Source organism: Vipera ursinii (genome assembly GCF_947247035.1).
Source record: "Vipera ursinii genome assembly, chromosome: Z".
NCBI lineage: Eukaryota > Metazoa > Chordata > Lepidosauria > Squamata > Viperidae > Vipera > Vipera ursinii.
Genome location: NC_139517.1, coordinates 71,378,208 through 71,404,440, shown reverse-complemented (window position 1 = coordinate 71,404,440; position 26,233 = coordinate 71,378,208). Strand labels below are relative to the sequence as shown.

The window sequence follows — 26,233 nt, the reverse complement described above, 5'->3', positions numbered from 1 at the left end:
ACTGGTATTGACATTTGGAGGTGTTATAATTGACATTTTCGGTTCTTATGCACACCTCACTTCAAATAGAAATAAATTTTCTATATTTGCCAGAGAGTTGGGAAAAGGATACAAATCCATTATTCAAATTCAGATATATAATAGAAAGGGAAAACAATACTAGAAAAGTGCATGTAATTACTTTAGGAATATGGTAAAGTTTTGGTGTCACAAAATAGCATCTCATACAGTTACATTAAGCTGACAACTTTGTAATATTGTGAACCATAGATAGCAGAAGTAGTAACCTAATGAGCTCATAGAAAAGTAATAAGATAGATATGAATCTCAGCTGTATAGTAGATCTTAAACAAATTCAAGAAAGTGATTTCTATTTTAGATTATTCAAATTTTAAGACATCATCAGAATTCATCTCTCACTATAAAGCACTTTAGATGCTGTTCAGATATACTGGATAATAGCCTCATACATTCTAACTATGATAAAATTATATGAACCATATCAATTTATTTATTTTGTGTCCCCATATTTTCATCTATTATTGACAAGGAAAATTATATATTTATTATATCTTGGCAAACTGTTGTTACCTGGAGCATCAGAGGATATAACTCATTAAAATAAGAGTGTTCTGTCAACAAAAATGCAGGCACATTAAGTTTGGAATCATCTTTATAGATGTTTATAGATTACAATTATATTGTAAGAAAATGTGAGATGGACTCAAAAAATATTTATTGAATCTCAAACCCTGTGAAAGTAATGGAAATCAGTTGAAGAATTTAGTCAAGGGATAAAGAACTAGTGGACCAGAGGAATGCTGTAGATATAATTTACTTGGACTTCAGTAAGGCATTTGATAAAGTAGATCACAACCTACTACTTGATAAGATAGAAAACTGTGGGTTAGATAGCATCACCACCAGATGGATTCATACCTGGCTGACAGGCCGTACTCAGTGTGTAGTCCTCAATGGAACTGCATCTACATGGAAGGAAATGTGTAGTGGGGTGCCCCAGGGCTCTGTTCTGGGCCCAGTGCTCTTCAACTTCTTCATCAATGATTTGGATGAGGGGATAGATGGGAAACTCATCAAATTTGCAGACGACACCAAGCTGGCAGGAATAGCCAATACTCCAGAAGATAGGCTTAAGATACAGGAGGATCTGGACATACTCAAACACTGGGCACTATCTAACAAAATGAAATTCAATTGTGACAAAAGTAAGGTTCTACATTTAGGCAGGAAAAATCAAATGCACAGGTATACTATAGGTGGTACCTTGCTCAATAGTAGCAACTGTGAGAGAGATCTCGGAGTCCTAGTGGACAATCACTTAAATATGAGCCAGCAGTGTGCTGCAGCTGCCAAAAAAGCCAACACAGTGCTAGGCTGCATTAACAGAGGGATAGAATCAAGATCAAGTGAAGTACTAATACCACTTTACAATGCCTTGGTAAGGCCACACCTGGAATACTGCATCCAGTTTTGGTCACCACGATGTAAAAAAGATGAAGAGACTCTAGAAAGAGTACAGAGAAGAGCAACAAAGATGATTGGGGGACTGGAGGCTAAAACATATAGGGAATGGTTGCTGGAATTGGGTATGTGTAGTTTAATGAAGAGAAGGGTGAGGGATGACATGATAGCAATGTTCCAATATCTCAGGGGCTGTCACAAAGAAGAGGGAGTCAAGCTATTCTCCAAAGCACCTGAAAGCAGGACAAGAAGCAACGGATGGAAACTAGTCAAGGAGAGAAGCAACCTAGAACTAAGGAGAAACTTCCTGACAGTTAGAACAACTAACCAGTGGAACAACCTGCCTCCAGAAGTGGTGAATGCTCCAACACTGGAAGTTTTTAAGAAGAGACTGGCCAGCCACTTGTCTGAAATGGTATAGGGTTTCCTGCCTGAGCAGGGGGTTGGACTATATGACCTCCAAGGTCCCTTCCAACTTATTATTATTATTATTATTATTATTATTATTATTATTATTATTATTATTATTATTATTATTATTATTATTATTATTATTATTATTTTCTATGGAAACAATAGTCTAAAAACAAGTTATGCAAATAGATGATGATCAGAAAAAAAATCCCTATCTGGGCTCATATTGTTGCTTGGTCATTTGGGAAGACAGCACACACACACACACACACACACACAGAGAGAGAGAGAGAGAGAGAGAGAGAGAGAGAGAGAGAGAGAGAGAGAAATATTTTGGGATATTAAAAAGGCAGAATATGATATTTCCTTGAAGGATCTTTAAAAAGGCAGAAACCTCTCCCTCCCCACGCCCCAGCAGAAACCAGCTTTTAGATATGCAGATGTAATAATCCATTCAGAAAGGTTGGAGCCAGGAAGCTAGTAACTGATGAGATTAGGAAGACAAAGACCCCTAAAATCTACATACCCCCCCCCAAACTTTAAAAAATCATCACCGTTGGGACGCAATAGGATTAACCAACCAATACCTAAAAGTCACACTCAGACTCAGGTCAAAGTATATGACACAGGAAATACAAACCCTCAAACAGGAACAGGAAAAACCTCAAAATCCCAAGAAGGTATAAAAGCCCACCACTCCCAACTATAGGTGGTCAGTTTTCCCAGAGCCATGCTTCTGTCTGGCTTTGCTCTTCAATAAACTACAGCCTTCTTTCTAAAGTAGTCTCCATTTTGTTTATTCCCAACTTGTACTGGACCCTGATGAAGAGTTTCTTTCAACAGTCATAAACTTCCTAAACCCTTGAATTTCTTTCTTCATATAGTTTCTAAGTTTATGAGGTGTTGCAGGGCTCTTTTGATGTTAAATATATTTTTTAAAGTCCATTTACTCTTATTGTAACTGAACATTGTGCAGAAGGTTGATTAGATAAGCCATATATATTTTCCTGGGCTCCAAGATCACTGCAGATGGGGACTGTAGCCAAGAAATTAAAAGACGCTTGCTCCTTGGGAGGAAAGCCATGGCAAATCGACGTAGACCTAATAAGAGGCCCCTGATTATTTTTCTTTCAAAATTTTTTAGGGGGTTAGGGAGGCGGGAGGGTTCTTTTGGTTGTTTGGATAAGGGGGGCTATCCAACTACCGCTGTTCTGGCTAGGGCCGATGGAGATCGCTGGGGGGAGGAGCGGGGGTCGGTCACCTCCGGGGCTCCAGGGCTGGTCGTGGGGCTACCTATTCCCACGACATCAGGGAATGGCAGCAGATGGAGGAGCAGAGGGCCGTATCGATCTCAGGGAAGGCCTCTCCGCTACTTACAAGCGGTGAGGCACTCCGACCCTCTGGCTCTACCCCAAGGTCCCGGGAGTCAGGGTGTGCAGCCCCCTGAGCTCCGGCTGGTGTATTTGAACGCCAGGTCCGTCGCTAATAAGGCTCCTCTCGTTCGTGATCTGGTCGAGGGTGAGCAGGCGGACCTGGCTTGCATCACGGAGACTTGGTTGGGCCCAGAGGGCGGGATTCCTCTGGTTGATCTTTGCCCACCAGGTTTCCGGGTGCTGCACCGGCCTCGGGCTCAGGGTAGGGGTGGGGGTGTGGCTGTTGTTATAAGGGAGACCTTGTGTCCGCGGGAGGCCACTGTTCCTCAGATAGTCGGGTGTGAGTCTCTCTTTTTGAGATGCGGCCCTGGTGCGCAGTTGGGCTTGCTGCTGGTGTACCTTTCGCCTAGTCATGCAGCAGCAGCCCTGCCTGAGCTGCTCGATGTCCTCTCTGCGCTGGTGGTTGAGTTCCCGAAACTTATAGTTTTGGGGGATTTCAACCTACCATCGCTGGGAGGATCATCTGAGTTGGCCCGGGAGTTCATGGCTTCCATGACGGCCATGGACCTGACGCAGGTAATTTCGGGACCGACTCATGAGGGAGGCCACACCCTTGACCTAGTTTTCTTATCTGGACGGTGGTTAGATGATCTTGGTGGGGGCTCTCCAATTATTATGCCCCTGTCATGGACCGATCATCATCTCCTGCGGCTGGTCTTCCGTTTTGCCACCCCCCGCCGTGGGTGTTTGGAACCAATTAAATGGTACCGCCCCAGACGCTTAATGGATCCCCAGAGGTTCCAGACAGCTCTGGGGTCCCCACCTGCCTCCCTTGCTCACAGCTCGGCAGATGCCTTAGTGGAAGCCTGGGAAAGGACGGCCACTGAGGCTCTTGACCGAGTTGTACCCCTGCGGCCCCTGACCCGGTGCAGATCCCGTCGAGCTCCATGGTTCTCTGCGGAGCTTCGGGAGATGAAGCGTCGGAGACGGGGCCTAGAGAGCGGTTGGAGGTCCAGCCGATCCGAATCCGACCGATTGCGACTAAGAGCCTACATTAGGTCTTATCTCGCTGCGATAAGGGAGGCGAGGTCTAACCACTTCGCCACCCTTATCGCGTCCGCAGATAATCGCCCGGCCGCCCTGTTTAGGGTGACTCGCTCCCTCCTAAATCAGGAGGTGAGGGAGGATCCCTTGCAGGGCCGTGCCGAGGAGTTTAACCAACATCTGTCGGACAAAATCGCTCGGATTCGGACCGGTCTGGACTCTGACTGGGCAGAGTCTGACGATCAGGACACGGGTGGTCTTGTCGATATCATCTGGGAGGAGTTTGATTCTGTGACTCCGGAGGAAGTGGACAGGATCATGGGGAGGCTGAGCACCACCACATGTTTATTGGACCCGTGCCCTTCCTGGCTGGTTTATGCAGCCCGGGAGAGGACACGCAGCTGGTTCCAGGCAGTTATATCGGCTTCTTTGAGTGAGGGTATCTTCCCCGCCGTCTTGAAGGAGGCGGTGGTGAGGCCTCTCCTCAAGAAGCCTGCCCTGGACCCGGCTGTATTGAATAACTTTCGTCCTGTCTCCAACCTTCGCTTTCTTGCGAAGGTTGTTGAGAGTGTGGTGGCGCATCAGCTCCCTCTGGTCCTGGATGAAGCGGATTATCTAGACCCGTACCAATCGGGTTTCAGGCCCGGGCACAGCACGGAGACGGCATTGGTCGCGCTGGTGAATGATCTCTGGAGGGCTCGGGACAGGGGGCATTCCTCTGTCCTAGTCCTATTAGACCTCTCGGCGGCTTTCGATACCATCGACCATGGTATCTTGCTGCGGCGTCTCAGGGGATTGGGAGTGGGAGGCACAGTTTTACGGTGGTTCTCCTCCTATCTCTTGGGACGTTCGCAGTCGGTGTTGGCAGGGGGGCAGAGGTCGACCGCGAGGTCTCTCATTTGTGGAGTTCCTCAGGGGTCGGTCCTCTCGCCTCTCCTGTTCAACATCTACATGAAGCCGCTGGGTGAGATCATTCGTGGCTTTGGAGTTGGGTATCATCAGTACGCTGATGATACCCAACTTTTCTTTTCGACCCCAAACCACCCCAGTGATGCCCTCGACGTGATGTCCCGTTGCCTGGAGGCGGTTCGGGTCTGGATGGGGAGGAACAGACTCCAGCTCAACCCCGACAAGACTGAGTGGCTTTGCATATCTTCATCCCGGGTTTATTCGGACATTCCACCTCTAACTATGGGGGGTGAATTATTACCCCCCGTAGATAGGGCTCGCAACTTGGGGGTCCTCCTAGATTCACGGCTCACCTTGGAAGATCATATAGGAGCCGTGACTAGGGGGGCCTTTGCACAGGTTCGCCTGGTGCGTCAGTTGCGGCCCTATCTTAGCCGGGATGATCTGTGCACGGTCACTCATGCGCTCGTGTCCTCTCGTCTGGACTACTGCAACGCTCTCTACATGGGGCTGCCCTTGAGGACCACTCGGAAGCTCCAACTGGTACAGAATGCAGCCACGAGAGTGGTGTTGGGAGTCTCCCGATACTCCCACGTTACACCTCTTCTCCGTGAGCTGCATTGGTTGCCAGTTGTCTTCCGGGTGAGATTCAAGGTACTGGTAACGGTATTCAAAGCACTCCATGGCATGGGGCCGGAGTACCTCAGGGAACATCTGCTGCCGGCATCAAGCTCCCTGCGCCCTGTGCGTTCCCACAGAGAGGGCCTCCTCAGGGTGCCACCGATCAGAGAATGTCGATTGGTGGCCCCCAGGGGGAGATCCTTCTCTGTGGGCGCTCCGGAGCTGTGGAATCAGCTACCGGTTGAGCTCCGGATGGCGCCCGATCTTCGCTCCTTTCGCCGCGATCTCAAGACATTTTTGTTTGTACAAGCCGGCCTAGCCTGAGGGGGAGTGTTGGGGTTGTTTTATCTTTTGTTTTTTAATTTTTCTGGGGGTTTTTAGCGTTGTATTTATATTGTTTTTAACTAGGGCAATTGTTTAATCTGTTTTTAATGTTTGTATTGGTTTTTTTATTCTGCCCTGTGAACCGCCCTGAGTCCTCAGGGAGAAGGGCGGTATATAAATGTTATTAAATTAAATTAAAATTAAATCTAGACAGCACACTAAAAAGCAGAGACATCACCCTGTCAACAAAAGTGCGTATAGTCAAGGCTATGGTCTTCCCTGTTGCAATGTATGGCAGTGAAAGCTGGACCATAAGAAAGGCTGAGCACCAAAGAATTGAAGCCTTTGAACTATGGTGCTGGAGAAGACTCCTGCGAGTCCCTTGGACTGCAAGGCAATCAAACCGGTCAGTCCTAGAGGAGATCAACCCTGACTGCTCTTTAGAAGGCCAAATCCTGAAGTTGAAACTCAAATACTTTGGCCACCTAATGAGAAGGAAGGACTCACTGGAGAAAAGCCTAATGCTGGGAAAGATTGAGGGCAAGAGAAGAAGGGGACGACAGAGAATGAGGTGGCTGGATGGAGTCACTGAAGCAGTAGGCGTGAGCTTAAATGGACTCCAGAAGATGGTAGAGGACAGGAAGGCCTGGAGGAACATTGTCCATAGGGTCACGATGGGTCGGACACGACTTCGCAACTAACAACTAACAACAACATATATATCAAACACTAAACATAGAACCTCTACAGAGGACAGTGTTCTTGCAAAGAACTTTTAAACTGTAGAAAGTAAGATGTTGGGTAAACTGTAAACTGTACTAAATAGTCTAGCTTTTTTTTTTAAAAAAAGGGGGGGAACCTCTGTCAACCTCCAAGCTCTGGTAAACTTACCTTTTGTCTTCTTTTTGTTTCTCCTGGCCTGCAAAAATTCAGATAGCCACTATATGTTAGCAAAGAGCTAGCATATTCTGTATCTCTTTCCTGTCATTTTAAATGATTATTTAAATTTTACAGCCACAATATGGTAGCCCTATTTTCCCAAAAATTCATAAGGCAAATCTGGAATTATTATGAGTAGACAAAAGTGTGAGACTAACTTTGCCATCCACCAATAAGTTTATGTAGTGGTAAGATAGAACCATATGGATGGGAGGTTTCCACAGATTGGTTCTTTCTCTTGGGGGCTATCAGTGTAATTTTTTTAAAAAAAATACTAGAACAACTGATGCTGCCATAATCTATTAAGACAAATAGCCAAAAACTCACTAATCTAGGAGATAGATAGCATGATCTGGCAGGCCTGATTAGGGAGGTTTCTTGCTTTAATTTGTTGACAGGTAGAAATCTTCTTCAGTCCAAAACTGTTTCTCTGTAAATTTCTGCATTAAACAGTATAAAGCACTTTACATTTTGTTAACATCCCAATGCCAAGTTTCACATGAGAACAATTTCAGAATGAAAAACTAAGAACACAAGCCCCTGAAATCTTACTTTAAAAGACATCATGAGCAATGCCTTCCAAGATGGAGATTCCAATAAATTACAGCTACTGAAACAATAAAAGTGAAATCTGATGTCACAGAATGGTCTGAATAGTTTGACAGTGTGACAACTTTTTGGTAATTGCTACAAGTTTTCTTTTATCTTGAATTCAATCTTAAAGGCAGCCAAGACACTATATGTAGTTAATAATGTGATAGCAAAGAGTCAGCTCCTACATTATTTGCAGTTTAAAGCTCCCAGGAACAGCTTTACGCTAAATCAAGACCCTTGATTTAGATACTCCATGCTAATTCCTTTAGATAATTAAAGATACTGTAAGTACTAGAATCTTCAAATTATTTTAGTGCTACTGTCAAATGTTGCTTGCTGACATTTCTTATTGATATTATGTATCAATTACAGGTTTTTTATGGTCTCCAAACATAACCTTACTCAAAGGTTATTGTCATAGACCAGCTGATACATCGTTAGGGAATAATGATGGCCAGATCTCATTTTTCATGGGGAAAATAAAACCCAATTCATGAATCCATCAGAGTAACTACAGAAGTACTTTCTCTGCAGGTGATATTTGAATGCCTTTCACTAAAATTCAATTCAGCAAAATCCTTCAGAGAGAATTAACTCTATCTAGAATGAGCTAGGCTCCCAATTTCTATATTGTTGCTATTAGAAGTACAGTTCACTTTGTTGTACTTCATGAAATCCAGAATAAACTTTAGACATCTCTTTACATTGTATCCTACAATATTTGGGTTGATTCAACTCTTGTAAACATTGAGCAAGAAATAAACTAGCATTCCATTATAAAGCTTTGTTTGTCATCCATGTTATTTATAAAGTGGCCATATATATTTGGAAATTTCCTCTAGTTGAGCATTTGAGAAAAGAGATTTTGTTTGCTTTTTATTATATTGTATTTAAAGGTAAAGGTAAAGGTTCCCCCGCACATGCGTGCTAGTCGTTTCTGACTCTAGGGGCTGGTGCTCATCTCCGTTTCAAAGCCGAAGAGCCAGCGCTTGTCCGAGGATGTCTCCGTGGTCATGTGGCCGGCATGATTAGACGCCAAAGGCGCACGGAACGCTGTTACCTTCCCACCGTAGTGGTCCCTATTTTTCTACTTGCATTTTTACGTGCTTTTGAACTGCTAGGTGGGCAGAAGCTGGGACGAGTAACAGGCGCTCACTCTGTTATGTGGCACTCGGGATTTGACCAGCCAAACTGCCGATCTTCTGATCGACAAGCTCAACGTCCTAACCCACTGAGCCACCGCGTCCCTCTATATTGTATTTACAAAATGCATATCTTGTTTTTTTATTATTTTTACACCATATGCTGTTTTATCAGAGCACTTATAAAATTGAGCTTGAACTTCAAAATATTTTTAAAACAATTAATAGTACACTAAAACCAAACTGGAAAATCAGTATGTAAAATCTAGTCAGTTCTGGCCACTCTGCTTCAGGCAATTCTGCCTGAAATGTTCTCTTCATCCAGCCTTTCACTACAGACCAATATATTGGACCATTGCATAATCTGACTTTTATTCATATATCTTTTTTTCCCTCCTGTATTTTTGTGTGCTTAAGATTACTCCACCACCACCTCCAACTATTTCTGTCCTTACACTGCTTTACATTTCTGTCCCTTCTAAAATTGCCACTTTCCATTTCCTCACCTTAAATGACTGGACAGCAAACTGAAATCTGAAAATTTTCTTCCTGTACTATAGGAGCATACTATACTATAACAGCTGCAAAATGATCTCATGGGTCCTATCAGATATATATGCGCTCATGAATGAATGAATGGAAAAATCATCCTTAAAAAAAGTCCTGAGATTTAAACTTTACTAATTGGATTTGCAAAAAGATTGCTTATTTTATTATTGATCCCTATTTTATATATTCTTGGTTTTCATTCTTAAGCTTTTTGGGGGGGGTATCTATAAATAGCCCCCAATTTTTGTTATTTATATTCTGTGCTCTGATTTCTATGACACATATCTGGGCCAGCATTATGTTAAGGCCAAGTGCACACCAGCCTAGGATCCCAAAGATTAGGGATGCCAATGCCATCCCTCCTCCCTAATCATTCCAAAAATGCAAGTATTCACATCAGTGGAAGGTGATGCCATCCAACAATATGATCTAGGGGTGCCATATAACCTTGAGCTGGAACTGACTCCCATAACATTTGCTTTTTATCACAAAATATTATTGCTTCAACATGTAAAGAACAAAGAAGCCAAGCCAGGAAGTAAACAAAAAAATGATATCAATGAAAATCCCTGAAAGGCCTATGGATGAAAATTTCTGCTAAATTATAAGATGATGGTATACAGCACCCAATTAAAATAACTCACCAACTGCTGTCCAGACTTGCAGAGAAGACATAATAGAACTATATGTTAAAAGTACTGATGTTTCAAATTGAATTCAATTTTTTCACATTGCTTTTTCTCTCTGGCCAGCATGTCCTCGATTCGAGAGCCTTGAGATATTGGGGGGCGGGGGGAGTGCAATTAAAAATAAAAAAAGGTGGGATGCAGGCAGGTGACTGAGTTCACTCTGTGAAAATCAAGATCCATGTGCCAAATTGCAAGGACAGATGGGATCACCCTAAGAGTACTATCCTTTGGGGATTTTCGGTAAATTAACTGTGAACTGAAGATGGCTCCATTAAAAGCAGAGCCAATGACTGTAACAGAACGAAGAGTAAACAAGATGACCGACTCTTTGAAAATCCCTTATAGAACAAGAAAAGGACTTGAGACCACTCATAAGTACTCCATACAGTTGCTTTTCACAAACAGACCATAAGACTCCATATGATCTGGCACTCTGTAATACAAAGGAATAGCCCTTTTACACAGAACATGGTTAGAAAAACAGAATTTGTACACTTCCTTTTTAATTATCTTTGGAGATTTCTTGTTAACTGCTTTTCATACATTAGAAACTGGTAAGCTTCATTCAGTCCTTCATGAAAGAAGTTTTAAATGCAAGTTTAGTATCTTTTTAAAAACTTTTTTTTGAATAATCAGAAAAAAAAGTAATTTGAATATTGGTTTTGGAAACTTGTAAATTGATTAAAAGTCCAGATGGATTTGAAAGAAAAGTTTGAAATTGATTATAAGAATCTTTCCCATGGGAAAAGGCTGTTGATTTGAATTTTTCTTTTTATTCGTTTTAGGTTTTTCTGGTTTACGTTAATTGTAATGTTTAAAAACATTACTTTTAAAGGAGTGCTGTCATTTGGAAGTATGCAGAACAGCCCATGGAGAACACATCAAGTGTAGCTATACTTTCATAGAAAGGTATATGCATAGGCTCTTATTACTGCTAATGGTTTGTATAATAGGAGCTCATTTACTGTGAATTGGAATAGTCAGAATTTGAGTGGCTGCCTACACATCTGCTACACATTCATTGCTACCCACTTAATTGATTATCTTTTAATTTAATACATGCATAGAGGGAATTTCATTGCCTAGTGCTCTCTTTTGTATGAGAAAAATAGAGAAAGAAAGAGTGAGAATAATAATTTTGGAAAATCACCAAATTTGTATTTTACATCAGCCATTAAATGCCTGTGCAAACAAAGCCCACCTTATTGGAACATTCGAAAAACACTTTGTACTCCTAAAGATGGCACACCATCTGTTGATGAGTGGGTAAAAACCCCTGCCACCTCCTACACATGGCCAAGATTGACAGAGCTTACACATGTGCCTCTGACCTCAGAGTCAATCTCCAAACAGTCTTCTTTGAAATAGACAAGAACTTCAGAGAGGCCGGTTGCCTCCCTCCCCCCAAATTCTTTAATTTAATTTTGTCAGCAAATATGAGATTCCAGTGCCTAGAAAAATTTGCGTATGGCACAATGATACGATAGGCAGGGACACATGACATCTGCTTGGGACCAATGAATGCATACAAATTCAGTCATGGCGTATATTTGTCTGGTTTCCTCTCATTCATGCACTATAACATAGAGCATGAGAAGAGTAAGCTGCAAGTTCACACTTCTGGCATTAATATTTGGAATGGGAGGACAGGAGATGAAAGAAACTAGGGAGGCAATATCAAAGGTTAAAGAAGGTTGGAGGAGTTTGTTGCACCTGCTCCTTCCTTTCCTTCCTTCCTTATTTATTTATTTATTTATTTATTTATTTATTTATTTATTTATTTATTTATTTTTTATTTTATTTTATTTGTTTTTATAAACCGCCCTTCTCCCGAGGGACTCGGGGCGGTGTACAGAGTAAGGTAGGTATACAGATTGAACAATAGTGAAAAACAATAGTAAAAACAAACTGGGACCCCAATTAGAGCTATCAGGCCAGGCCGGACTGCTGGAACAGGTAAGTTTTTAAGTCGCGCCGGAAGGTGCGGAGGTCGGGGGCCATCCGGATTTCGGTTGGCAAGCAGTTCCAGAGGGCTGGCGCACCCACTGAGAATGCCCTCCCCCTGGGAGCCACCAGCCGACATTCCTTGAGCGGTGGCACCCTGAGGAGGCCCTCTCTGTGGGAGCGCACAGGACGGTGGGGTGCTGACATTGGCAGAAGGTGCTCCCGTAGGTAGTCCGGACCCATGCCATGTAGGGCTTTGTATGTCATTGTTAGCACCTTGAACTTCACACGGAAGGCAACCGGAAGCCAGTGCAGCGCACGGAGGAGAGGTGTGATATGGGAGTATCGGGAGGCTCCCAAGAGTGTCCGTGCCGCTGCACTTTGCACCAGTTGAAGCTTCCGAGTGGATCTCAAGGGCAGCTCCATGTAGAGAGCATTACAGTAGTCTAGGCGAGAGGTCACAAGGGCATGGGTGACTGTACGTAAGGCATCCAGGTCCAGATAAGGCCGTAGTTGACGGACTAGTCGAACCCGGGAGAAGGCCCCCTTGGTCACAGCTCCTATGTGATCTTCCAGGGAGAGCTGCGAGTCTAGGAGGACACCCAGGTTGCGGGCCCTATCAACAGGGGGTAGTAACTTGTCCCCGATGTTAAGGGATGGGATGTTCTGAGTATCCTGGCTTGCCGGTACGTACAGCCATTCAGTCTTGTCCGGGTTCAGTTGAAGCCTGTTCCTCCCCATCCATTCCCGGACCGCTTTCAGGCAGCGGGACATCACGTCGAGGGCATCACTGATGTTGTTTGGAGTTGAGATGAAAAGCTGGGTGTCATCAGCATACTGATGGTACCCTACTCCAAAGCTGCGAATGATCTCACCCAGCGGTTTCATGTAGATGTTGAACAGGAGAGGCGAGAGAACCGACCCCTGAGGGACTCCGCAAGCGAGAGGCCTCGGGGTCGACCTCTGTCCCCCTGCCAGCACCGACTGCGAGCGACCCTGGAGAAAGGAGGAGAACCAACACAGAACCGTGCCTCCCACTCCCAGTCCCCTGAGGCATCGCAGCAAGATACCATGGTCGATGGTATCGAAAGCCGCCGAGAGGTCTAATAAGACTAGGACAGAGGAATGGCCCCTGTCCCGGGCTCTCCAGAGATCATTCATCAGAGCGACCAATGCCGTCTCCGTGCTGTAGCCCGGCCTGAAGCCCGATTGGTACGGGTCTAGATAAACCGCTTCATCCAGGATCTGAGGAAGTTGGTGCGCCACCACGCTCTCAACAACCTTCGCAAGGAAGCGAAGATTGGAGACTGGACGAAAGTTATTCAAAGAGGATGGGTCCAAGGTGGGCTTCTTGAGGAGAGGTCTCACCACCGCCTCCTTCAAGGTGGTGGGGAAGTGACCCTCACTCAGAGAAGCAGAGATGACCGCCAGGAACCAGCCTCGTGTCCCCTCTCGAGCTGCATAAGCCAGCCAGGAAGGGCACGGGTCCAGTAAGCATGTGGAGGAGCTCAACCTCCTCATAATCCTGTCCACTTCCTTAGGAGTCACAGGATCAAATTCCTCCCAGATGACGTCGACAAGACTGTCCATGTCTTGTTCTACCAGCTCAGCCCAGTTGGAGTCCAGGCCGGTTCGAATCCGAGCAATTTTATCCAGCAGATATTGACCGAATTCCTCGGCTCGACCCTGCAAGGGTTCCTCCCTCACCTCTTGGTTCAGTAGGGAGCGAGTCACCCTGAACAAGGCAGCCGGGCGAGTGGTGATAAGAGCAAAGTTTTTATTCTTTCCCATAGTTCCCTTTTCTAAAAAAAATTGCCATAACAGTGAAAACTTGATAAGACCTAAGTTCATTGAGAGTCACCAGGTATCAATATCTGGCTTATCTTGGCTCATCTTGAAGAGCTGATTAGCACTTGGATAAGAGATTTTTAGGAAATCTCAAAGCTATAGCTAGATTGGACAGTCCAAAACAACATCCTGGAAAAAGACGTTGACAAACTATTGTATCTAACAATATTCATAGGACTTAGAGACAGGTAATGATTATGAAGCAGGGTTCAAGAGGAAATCTGGCAAAGTTAAATTTAAAAGGAAGTTTAAGTTTAAAAAGAAAAGGCGCACTTTGAGAGGAAACTGATGCAACAAATTTACAAACTTTCTGCATTATTGAAAAAAATGGAGAAAATGTTCATGCTAAACTAAGTAAAATAAATCTATGAAAAATCGTGAGTACAAGCTTGGCTAGTTATGAAAATAAATAAAAGTTTGGCTTTGGTTGGTTTCTGAATAGGTACAAGATAATTTCATTTTGATTGTTATATCAGGATCAGTTTATAAAGTATTAGCAAAATCCACCATGACTATATTAATAAACAAGGCTCAGCACAACTGATGTTTCCAAGATGTTTAGGATGCTTTTTTGTGCAATGTGGGTAAAAAAAACCAAAGGGCCATAGGATTTTTGGCAACCTCTTTGTTGAGAGAAGAGTGAAAAATATAGGTAGTCCTCAACTTATAATCATTTCTTTAGTGACCATTCGAAACAGCACAGACATGTTATGACATATGACTTATGGTGACTGCAGCATCACCATGGTCACATGATCAAAATTCAGTTGCTTGGCAAGTGGCATGTATTTATTATGGGGGTCATGTGATCACCTTTTGTAACCTTCCTAGCCATCTTCCAGCAAGCTAAATCAATGGAGGAAGCTAGATTCACTTACAATTGCAATGATTTGCTTAAGATTTATGAGGAAAAGGCCATAAAGTGAGATGCAACTCACTTAACAACTGCCTTGCTTTGCAGCAAAAAGTTTGGACTCAATCATGGCCGTAGGTCAAGGACTACCTATAATGCATTTGGAGGAGAATCCAACATCAGGTGCCCACTCTCTCCAAGCCCTCATTGAAGTTCTGGTGGCAAAAGGCATATACATGTAAACCACATTCACTATCAGATCTCTGAGGTACCAGTCACACAAACACACAAACACACAAACAACACACACACACAAACACACACAAAAAAACACATACTCACACAAACTGCTAAAATATCCTTGTAAGAAAATATTCACACCAAGCTAAATTGATACTGAGTGGCAACAGGAGAAAAAAAAATAGCCTAGTAAACCAAATCCTTTAGAAGAGCTGTGGTGGCACAGTGGTTAGAATGAAGTATCACTGGCCAACTCACTGCTCACTCCAGGAGTTTGATGCTGAACAGCTCAAAGTTGACTCAGCCTTCCATCATTCTGAGGTCAGTAAAGTGAGGACCCAGATTGTTGGGGGCAATAGGCTGACTCTGTAAATCACTTAGAGAGGGCTGTAAAGCACTGTGAAGTGGTATATAAGTCTAAATGCTATTGCTATTTATGCTCACTGACCATATCTCAAAGACAATATGGCTGGCACACTGACCCAGTAAGAAGAGATAAATAATAATACCCTCATAGTGGTGTGTTTATCTAAAATATTCCAATGTCACACTGAAATTTCCACAATCTCTGCTTTTTTCCTTTGTTTTTGTTCTGCCTTTCTTTGCCTTGCAAAGGAGAGGGCCAAAGATGTGTAAGCCTTGGTTCTGCTTTTGCTCACAGCCACTCAACAAAGTCCATTGTATTTTCACTTGTATACGTGAAAATAAGATTATGTCGTAACTTCAGAGTGATTTGGTTGGTTTAGAGAAATTACATTTTGGCCACAACAAAGCTTTCAAAGCTGGCTGTGAATTGTGGGTGAAAGTGGAAATGACACTCCCATCCCAGGTGGGCTCCTAATGGCGAAGCTTTAGAATTAATTGTGATTCTAATGAGCTAGTTTTCCAAAATGAATGTTTCTTTCCAGCTGAATCAGAAGCATTAGAATTCCATAGATTTAAACATTATTTGTAAAGATTTTTGAATTACTTTTACGCATATCTAATTTAAAGATTTCAAAGAGAAATTGCCATCATTTTATTGTCCGTAAATGCAGCTGGAAATTTGGGTGAAGAAAGATAGCATTTGTAGCATGGATTGTGGGTGTAATTGAGTAGGTTGGTTACCATCAAAAACAAAAACAATACCCCCACCCCCCAAAAACTAACATAGATGTAAATTGTGGGTAACAATCTATTATTTCTATTTATTTCTGTGTAAATAGAAAATAAATAGCAATAATAGCAAAATAAATGTTCATCTTGCTCAACAAGGAGGGGAAATTTTTGAAACTGAAAGCTCTGCCATACCAGTCAGCATCTTTGGCACAAAGAGAATTCTAATTGTGGGAAATTAATGCCATGCATGAAATTTCTCTTGCATTTTTTCTTCCTAGCTCTTATTCAATTTAATGAAAGAGAATAAAGTTAGAAAGTATTTCAGCATGTGAAATGTCATGTCCTTGCACTTATTTCATTGAAAACTGACAGCAACAAGAGTATGTATGTCTCAGCGTCCATTGTACAGTCATCCTTCTATCATCTTGATTCCCACATTTCAATTAAATCTCACTAGGAGCTCTTCTCATGGACTTTCAAAGGCTGGAAACTGTGTGGAAGGTCAGATAGGTTTCAAGATGATTGGTGTATAACAAAGAATCATTCCATCACCCTCAATTATAATGTAAGGACCAGAACACCATCAAGAAAAGCACCTTAGGAACAGTATTCCATTCACAAAGATCTGGATTGCCCAGACCTTGCTGGCTTTTTTCCAAGCATTGGGGCAGGATTCTGTGTGAGTCTGTTTGTAATGTTTATTTAGAAATTGTCCATTCCAAGTAGAGTTTTTGAATATGTTACACTTTTGTGTTTTATTCTTTGACAGAAGTAAGTCATGAAGGGAAGGGAAGGGAAGGGAAATACTATACAAAGTAGAAAACTTTCTTTTTTGTTTGACTTTTGAGCCATTAAGGAAGATTATGGTACATTATGGGAGACTAGGAGAAAGGACCCTTACATAGCAGAAGAACACTTCAAACAAGATAACCCAGTGTCATAACATGCACAGGGAACATAAGCAGTTGCAAATGTACCCCTGCTTTAAACAGAAAAGCATCTCACCTTAACATTCAAGTATCTAAACCAGAAGACCCAGCCATTCCCTTTATCCCATTTGCTAATACAGACAAGCAAAGGAAAGAAGAACATGCACCATCATATTGCATCTTTCCCAGTGCTGCATTTGCCTTAGATCCCTTAGACATCATGTCAGGATCCACTTGTTCCTGAATGGGTAGTTTATCCATTTGCTAAACCATAAAACAATTCACCATTCTCCTGCTCATCCCTTTTCTTCCTTCAGAGTACCATTCATCCAAATCAAAGTGATCAGCCACACTTAGTAAAAGAAGGAGATAGAGGGGATTTAAAACAGAAAAGGGATCAGGCATGAAGAGAAATCACAATGATAACTACCAGTAAACATGAAAAATCAAAGAGAACAAATGAGTACATGAAATATATATGGAAAACCAAAATAATATCTGGACTGGGAACAAGGAAGAGGAGGAAGAGAGAGGTAAGCATGTGTATAACTGAAAGTAGGTGGATGGGTGGATGTTGGTACTGCTGCCGGCGTCGACTCCCCTCCGCCCTGTGCGTTCCCAGAGAGAGGGTCTCCTCAGGGTACCTCCAATCAGAGAATGTCGGCTGGTGGCCCCCAGGGGGAGGGCCTTCTCTGTGGGTGCCCCGGCTCTGTGGAATCAACTGCCGGTTGAGCTCCGGATGGCACCGGATCTCCGCTCCTTCCGGCGCGGGTTAAAGACCCATTTGTTTGAACAGGCTGGCCTGGCCTGATGGGGAGTTACTTAGGGTTTTAATACTTGTATATATTTTTATTGTTTTTACTTTGGGCAATAATTTAATTCTTTTTTAACTTTTGTTGTAGTTTTATGATATGCCCTGTTCACCGCCCTGAGTCCCTCGGGAGAAGGGCGGTATAAAAATTTAATAAAACCTAAACCTAAACCTACTTCTGGTGCATGAATGGATGGGCAAAAAACATAGAGAAGAGGAAGGAACTTTGAGCCAAGAAATCTGAAAACAAAATGGTTTGGGAAGAGATGATGGTGAGTAACTTGGCTAGTTCTCTACCATAAATAAGGAAAAAATGCCATTGAAAACAGGTAAAGAAAAGGCTAGTTCCTGTTTCATAGGTTCCATTTTTATTATAAGGCACATTTAATAATGATCACTAAAATGTAAATAGAAACACCTGCAACCTGCCAGAATGATGAAGATAGTGAGATGTTGTTCTGATCATTTGCTCAATTTGTAAGCCAAGTGTTATTTTTAATATCAACATGGGTTTCTGTACCCTTAACATATTAGTGGACTGTATAGCTCCTCAATAGAATATGATCCTTTATCTTTCTTGAAATAGAGTGTCTTCCTCAATAAAGTAAACTATGTGAAACTTGGAAGAAGGAAAAACTTGAGACAAGTGATCTTCAAAGGATGTGGTAATCTTCTAACTTACCAGAAAATCCCTGGCTATTGTTCTGGGCAGCAGAACTTACAGCATATCCTTTGGAATCTTTGACTTGGGAATCTTTGTAAAGTTCAAAATCAGATCAAATCTCCTGTGTATCCATGATGTCACTGATATTCAAGAACTGACTTTGTTCTTGTGTCATTGGGTTGGTTTGTTTAAAACCAAAACAAAGGTGGTGTTTTTCTTTGCAATGCTGCAATTCCATAAAGCTTATGTGCAATTTGTTTTTCCATTGGCAGAAATATTTGTCTCATTCACTCTTGATTCAGAGTTTCAGAGTCCTGCTTCCAATTACTCTTTACAGATATTGTCTCACCCTTTCCTCGGCACAGATACCATAATAAAAGCATGCAATATACAGTAGTTAGAGGCACTGGGGAAAGTGGCCGGCTGAACAATTTAGAAATACTTTATTATCGCTTTCTCAACTTGCAAAAGTAAGCTTAAATGTAGGTGGAAAAGCAAATTTTCAGCCAGACAGCTGTCCATTAAGGCACCAAAATCCAAAAATCCATTTTAGATTTTCATACAACTGCAAACAATCAGACAAGTCCATGCCATATAAAAAAAACATGTAAGTGGAAGTGGGGTGAAGTGAAAGTGAAAAGATCTTTACTGCCTGAAGATCTGCAGTAGGAAACAAAATAGGACCTTACTATAATGTTTTTAACAAGGGACAAGGTGGCTCAGTGGGTTAGGACACTGAGCTTGTCAATCAGAAGGTCGGCAGTTTGGCGGCTCGAATCCCAAGTGTTGCGTGAGTGAGTGCCTGTTACGCGTCCCAGCTTCTGCCAACCTAGCAGTTCTAAAGCATGTAAAAATGCAAGTAGAAAAATAGGGACCACTACGGTGGGAAGGTAACAGCGCTCCGTGCGCCTTTGGCATCTAGTCATGCCGGCCACATGACCACGGAGACGTCCTCGGACAAGTGCTGGCTCTTCGGCTTTAAAATGGAGATGAGCACCGGCCCCTAGAGTTGGAAATGACTAGCACGCATGTGCAGGGGAACCTTTACCTATAATGTTTGTTGTTGTTGTTGTTGTTTGTTCATTCTTCAATTTATCAAGAGTAATGGGCACTTATAGTTTCCCAGGCATTCTGTCACTGTTTGGTGATCAATAGAGCTGAAGATGAATGAGGATTAAGTTTCAAAAAACTTTGTGAGGGATTGGGAATATAAACTTTAATTCGTGTCCGACCCATCATGACCCTATGGACAACGTTCCTCCAGGACTTCCTGTCCTCTACCATCTTCTGGACATCATTTAAGCTCACGCCTACTGCTTCAGTGACTCCATCCAGCCACCTCATTCTCTGTCGTCCCTTTCTTCTCTTGCCCTCAATCTTTCCCAGCATTAGACTCTTCACAATTATTATACAATATACATTCTTGTATTGTGATATTTTATATCATTATTTCTGGCTTTCATAATGATTATGCAAGTTCTCCAAGTCATGAGTGCTTTTATTTAAAAAGCAACTAGACTTTCTGATTTTTCTTTAAGACATTTGTTTCTCACCCAAGAAGATTCTTCAGTTATGATACGATACAATAATATTTATTGTCATTGTCCCATACAGAACAACGAAATTGATTATTTTACAAGCACCTTAAGGCTTTATTTTAACTATCCAGACTTAAATTAATAGTAATAAGAAGACAAAGAATTGGAAAAGGTTATGAAGTATCAAGATCTGAAAATAAATTGCTTATCAGTATACGGGGTACCATACTCAAAAATCTTGGACAACATTTAGATTATCTTAATGTGTAAAGGTGAGAGCAGATCTAATAGTAGAGGAAACAGACCATTTCTCTCTCTCTCTTTCTCTCTCTCTCTCTCTCTCTCTCTCTCTCTCTCCCTCCCTCCCTCCCCTCCCTTCCCCCCCTCTCTCTTTATATTTTTATTTCCATTGGCATCAGTCTGATGGAAAATAGCTTTGTCAGCTATTGAAGACTAACACCTGCTGCTATTATGCTCAGATTTGGCTGACACACACCTTGTTGAGTGCATGACGCTGTATTTAGATCAGCACTGTTGTTAAGGCAGATTACCCAAACACAATCAAGCAGTTTCAATCCTGTGCTTATAGCCATTTCTTTTCTTCTTGGACAGAATACATCCTATGTACTTTCCTGTTTCTGTGTTCAGCCCCAAAACATTCAGAGTTAGGTCAATTGCCTAGAATGTTTTCCCTTCCCTTCCCTCAAATTATCTTGCTTAATAATATGCTTCTGTTTTGGAAAAATCCCTCCAAGGCAATTTGGCTACCCTGCTTCTCTGATAGAGTTTGCCGGAAAATAACATTCACAAGGTTTGTTATAAAGCTACTTTCACAATTTGTCCTGCAACAAAGATCTAGCATCATAGTGAATAGAAAGTTGTGGAACTTTTTGAATGTTTTCATTAATACTTTTAGCAGTTGGTCTTCCCTTACAAGCATCTCCTGCTAAGTCTGTCAGGAATAGTAATTACAATGGCCATATACCTCCCTGGTTTATATGTGCATGTTTGAGGAGAAAATAATAAACTTATCAGAATTTCTTTTTGTGAATGGAAAGAGAAGGAATACTTGTTAATTCATGGAACACTGCAGCTTTGGGGCAGGACAGACAGTATTTGACCAGTTTGAAAGAGTGAGCAAAGATAGCTGGCATTTTCTTCTTCTTGTTGTTATTGTTGTTGAGTTCAAACCACAAATTATCTGTAGGCAGGTTTCATAAACTCCAAATTTGTAAGTGTATGACAACCTCATACCAAAAGCTTTGAATTCTGAAAATAATAAATATCTTATTAAGTGTGGAGGAGGAATACAGATTGATTTTAAAGATTGGAAGATTTAGTATGTCTGATCGACAAAATCCAAAGCCTCTTTATTTATCCAATCTAAAAGTTGCCCCAAGATGGCCAGGGAAAGTTCATGTTTTATTGCCAATGGGGAAATTGCTAATTGTAAATTTATACCAGTGACCTTTCTCAGACCACAGCTGAAATACCTCTAGACTACTAGTGCTAACAAGCTTGTCTTGAAGGCCCTTCAACTGCATTTTGACCAGCTATATATTGTTTGTCTTCTCTCCATAGTTTCTGTTAGTCTAATGGAGAGTATTCCCTGGATTATTAAGGTACAATCATAGAAATCCAAATTTAAATAAATCTTCAGGCACAGAACTTCACTGGGCAATTTATTTTCTGTCTGCACAAACTTTCATAAGTTAGTAGTTATAGGACTAAAACTGGATGAAGGAGTCCAATGTAACTGGCCCAGTGGTAGGATTTAGCCAGTTCGCACCACTTCGGCAGAACCAGTAGCTAATTTTTTGTTGTCTGGGCCCAGAATGGACTTCCGGAAGTGGCATCCACACATATTTGAATCCCACCACTGGCCTGTCATCTGGACAAAAAGCAGGATACAAAGACATATTTTTTTATTATTAAACTTCTATGCTACTCATCTCTCTGAGGCAACTCTTTTAATATATAAATATGAATGCTCACAATTCCTGCTTACTCTAAATTCTGACAAAAGGCCACAGAAGCTAATTCTAGTTTTTTTTTTTAGTGTAACATATTCTGATTTTCAAGTGGGCTCTTTTCCTATATATGCTGGACAGTCAGAAGACCATGACAAACTTCTTCTCTGCCATAATCAAAACTACCCATTCATAATGACATGCCTGACAGTTACGTCAACACACAGAACAACAAAGAATGAATGTAACCTAATCAGATGACTGGTGCTAATATATAATAATAATTTTTAATTTTTGTATCTTGTTTTTATTATGTATTGCCCTGTTCACCGCCCTGAGTCCTTCGGGAGTAGGGCGGTATACAAATTAAATAAATAAATAAATAAATAAATAAATAAATAAATAAATAAATAAATAAATAAATATAGAGAAAAACATAAGAACCTCACTGATTACTTTTTCATTGCGGTTCATTCACTCAGTTTACAGATTAAAATTAAATCAGCTGGAGAGCATGTTTTATTAAGTATGCAAAGGTTGGCATAGTAGGGTTTGGTCAGATGCTCAATTTCCAATGAACAGACTGCTTCATTTACTCTGGGAGTTTAACCTTCGCACTCAGTGAACTTAATAATAAGAAAAAAGAACAAGGGGAAAAGAGTGATAACTGCACTCTTTGAGCATTTTCCCCTCTTTCCCCGCTATTTCAACAAAATAATCAATAAAACAGGGTAAACTAACCTTAGGTTTGATGACTTTATATTACAGGGATAATACTGGACACCAGGCTCAACTATAGAACTCATCATAAAAATAAGAGTACCCAAGAGCATGTCTCTAAAAAATGAGTGATCTACCTCCAGAACCATCCTCCATTTCTTGGGTAACAGGGTGGTCAGAGATACATTTTCCAAACAGACTTGAGCAACAATCTTCAAAGAAGTGACATTGTTTGCAGCAAGTCTTCTCTCTGCCTTCCTTTTCTTTTTAAAAAAAATCTATTCACACATTCTAGGGGCAATTTCAGGAAAGGTTTGGCTCATAATGTGAAATTGGAAGAGATTGTATGCTTAAATGCTTTGTGAACTCTTCAGAGAAGGAAGCAAACAACTTTGGGGCACACTGAAGGCTTCTGCTTTCCTGAGCTTGCTGGATGGAAAAACAGCGAAGAAGTTGGAAAAATGTCATCTTAAAAAAAGACAGACTTTCCTGAGATAAGAGTAACAAAAGTGAAGCCCTGCCCAAAAGAAACTCTATGGGATTTCAAAAAGACGCATTTCCTCTATATAGGAAAAGAAGCAAAGCACCAACAGAGGGTAAGCAAAGCAGAAGTTCCAGGATAGCGATCCTGACTGAAAGGCAAGCAGCTCCCAACACACACACAAACACCTCTCTGAATCTTGGTTTCTGATTTGAGAACCCGAAAGATTGCTAAAATACACAACCTACCACCAAAGTGCTCACCAATGGTAAAGCTGTAGCCATCGATGCTGAAAGTGGCACTCCTGCATTTTTTAAATCCTTCTTTTCTGTTGCCGGGTTCCGTCATGATGGAATTGCCGGCAAATCTTCAAGCAGCAACAACAGCCGCTCCGCTTCTAACAGCAGCGATCTCCCTTTGTGGGATATGAGCTTTTCTGAGCCAGCAGTTTGATGCCTTTGAAGCTCTCCTCACGAGCGACTTTACACCATCCCCTAATGTATAGCACTGAAGCCAAAAGAGAGCGAGGGAGAGAGACGAGGGAGAGACGCACCCGGCAGCATTCTCCACCCCCTAAGACTGTCACTTGGCTCCTACTTGGAGATGCCGACTGGAGATGCTAGAATCCCAAACCTAATAGCAATTAATACAACGCTACTGAGCCAAACAGTTTGGCAATCCAGGCTACCAATGCTTGCAAGCAGGAGTTCCAACTATAATATTGGGATATGCAATGCTGCCAAGATAGATTTTGTCCCAAACTTCCTTCCTTCCTGATTAACACTGAAGTGTCCTGGTTTTTCTCCTTTATCTGGGATCAGTTGCAGTCCCTGTTCATAGAAGGTGAGAGATCCAGCCCATGGCCCCCTATTATGGGGGAGGGGTGTGTGTGCCTCAGGGTTCAGCTTTTTCTTGCCTTCTATTTAATGTTTACATCAGGCTGCTGGGTAAGGTGCACTTGCAATCTTCCCTCTTCCCTACTGACTTTTTGGGAAAGCAGCAGAGAAGATTGCAAAGGGTGAACCCTTCAACTAGGTATTGTAACTGGTCATCGATGTGAATAGGTTGTCAAATACCCAAAATGTGGTCCTGTAACCAGGGTGGCTGATACAATTTGCCCAGAAATGATTACAGGGTAGAAACCACCCATTCCAAGGTTGCTGTGAACTGTGAGCTGAGGTTAAACTTCATATTTTCAGGATTATCTGTAACTTGAACTTGTGTTTTGTTTTGATTTCTAGCTGTCAGAAGAGCTTCCAAATATAGCCATTACCCTTTGAAGAGAAAAGGCTTCTATGCAATCCGTTTTATACAATCCTTAAAAATCCAGGAATCATCATGTTGTGGGACAGTAATTAATCACCACATATATAAAGGAATAATATTTCTCTTCCGTCTCCACCAAGAAGCCTGTGATAATTCTTCCTTCCCCTCTAGGCAAAGTATATCCTTGGAGTAATTATATGAGCCCCCTGCAATAACCCCGTCTTTGCAAGTAAGCAGGGAGCATACCTGGCACCTTTAAAGAGGAAAAGCATTATGGGGCTGGTGTAGTCTTGTCAGCCTTCAGATGGTTTTAGGCAGTGGTGGGATTCAAATAGGTGAACAACTGGTTCTCTGTGTGGATGCCGCTTCCAGAAGTCCATTCTGGGCCTGGGCAACAAAAAATTAGCTACCGGTTCTGCCCAAGTGGTGCGAACTGGCTGAATCCCACCACTGGTTTTAGGTATCTGCTGAAACAACCTTTGTCTTTTGACAACAATGAAAGCTGAGTGATTCTATTGATTAGGCCAGGGGTAGGCAACCTTGGCTCTTTCATGACTCGTGGACCTCAACTCCCAGAATTCCTGAGTCATAAAAGAGCCAAGGTTGCCTACCGCTGGATTTGGCCTTTGTCTCCGATGACTTTGCTTATTGCACTTTGCCAGATGTGACCTTTGCTTCCTGAATCTTTACTTCTGAGCTTTTATTGATGTCAATCTGCTATTTTCTCCATAAGCCCCAGGCACTGGAAAAGAGGTTTTATTGAATGTTCACTTATGGCAGGAATACCCCTAATTTTTATACATATGCATACAGATATATATACACACACAAACACACTTATTTATTTATTCTTGAAAAGTAAGAAGTTGTTGTTGAAGAGCCTATACCGGTTGTCAGTTTCATATCAGGCACAGGAGCCTAAAGCTTGACTATTTGAAGGAATAGATATTTTGTTTCAAACCTGCTCAAGCATTTAAGATCTGCAAGAAATTTATTTATTTATTTAGGGAAATTTATGACAGCCCAACTTATTCTCAGTGACTCTGGATGGCTTACAAAAATAAAAACCTAGTATAAAACCATAAAAAGCAATACCTCCACCATCGTCCTGGCAACAACAGTTAATCAAACAAACTACTTGATGGGCTCCATCCCACTCTGGGTTTCCCAGGCCCATTGGCAAAACCAGATCTTTAAGGTCCTGTGAAATAATGGGGGCCAATCTCATTTCTGCAAGGATGATGTTCCACAGGGAGGAAACCACCACAGAAAAGGCCCTTCTTCCTGATCTCAATAGATGTACTTCTTAGGAGAGGGGACCCACAACATTCCTTGCCTCTCTGCTAAGTCAGATATAACTGGAGGGAAATGGTCCTTCAAATAAAGTGGTCCCAAGCCAATTAGGGCTCTAATTGTGCCTTGAATTGGACCCAGAATCAAATTGACAGTCAATGCAGGTCCTGCAGGAGAGATGAACACATGTGCAGACTTAGGCCAGCACGAAACTATGCAGGCCACTGCATTTTGAACCTTCTGAATACTTTTCAAGGGCAGCCCTTCTGAAGATGTTTTTGTTGTCACAAATGTCTTAGAGGCATGGGTATTTTTTTTCATTGTTCCCAGAAATAGAAGGCTTTTTCACCTTCATTAAACTGGGGGAGACTGGAAAGTATTAGAAGACTCAGACTGGATCCCTCCTGACTCCATGAGTAAAAATGCTAGGAAAGGGAAAATACAGGAAGACTTGCAAGATCATGCTATTATAGCTTATCACAATAAAGCAAACTTCCT

The 26,233-nt window shown here is 42.0% G+C and overlaps 1 protein-coding gene across 1 annotated transcript in view; it reads right to left on the bottom strand.

Annotated features, from left to right (window-relative positions):
• PDE1C (phosphodiesterase 1C) overlaps positions 1–23,524 on the bottom strand; it is a gene marked incomplete at both ends in the record, with an annotated part of 303,957 nt that extends 280,433 nt beyond the window's left edge. The window contains one exon of the mRNA XM_083379005.1: positions 23,440–23,524. Within this exon, the coding sequence (XP_083235131.1) occupies positions 23,440–23,524 (85 nt within the window). The remainder of the gene's footprint in view (positions 1–23,439) is intronic.
• Positions 23,525–26,233: the final 2,709 nt, after the last annotated feature.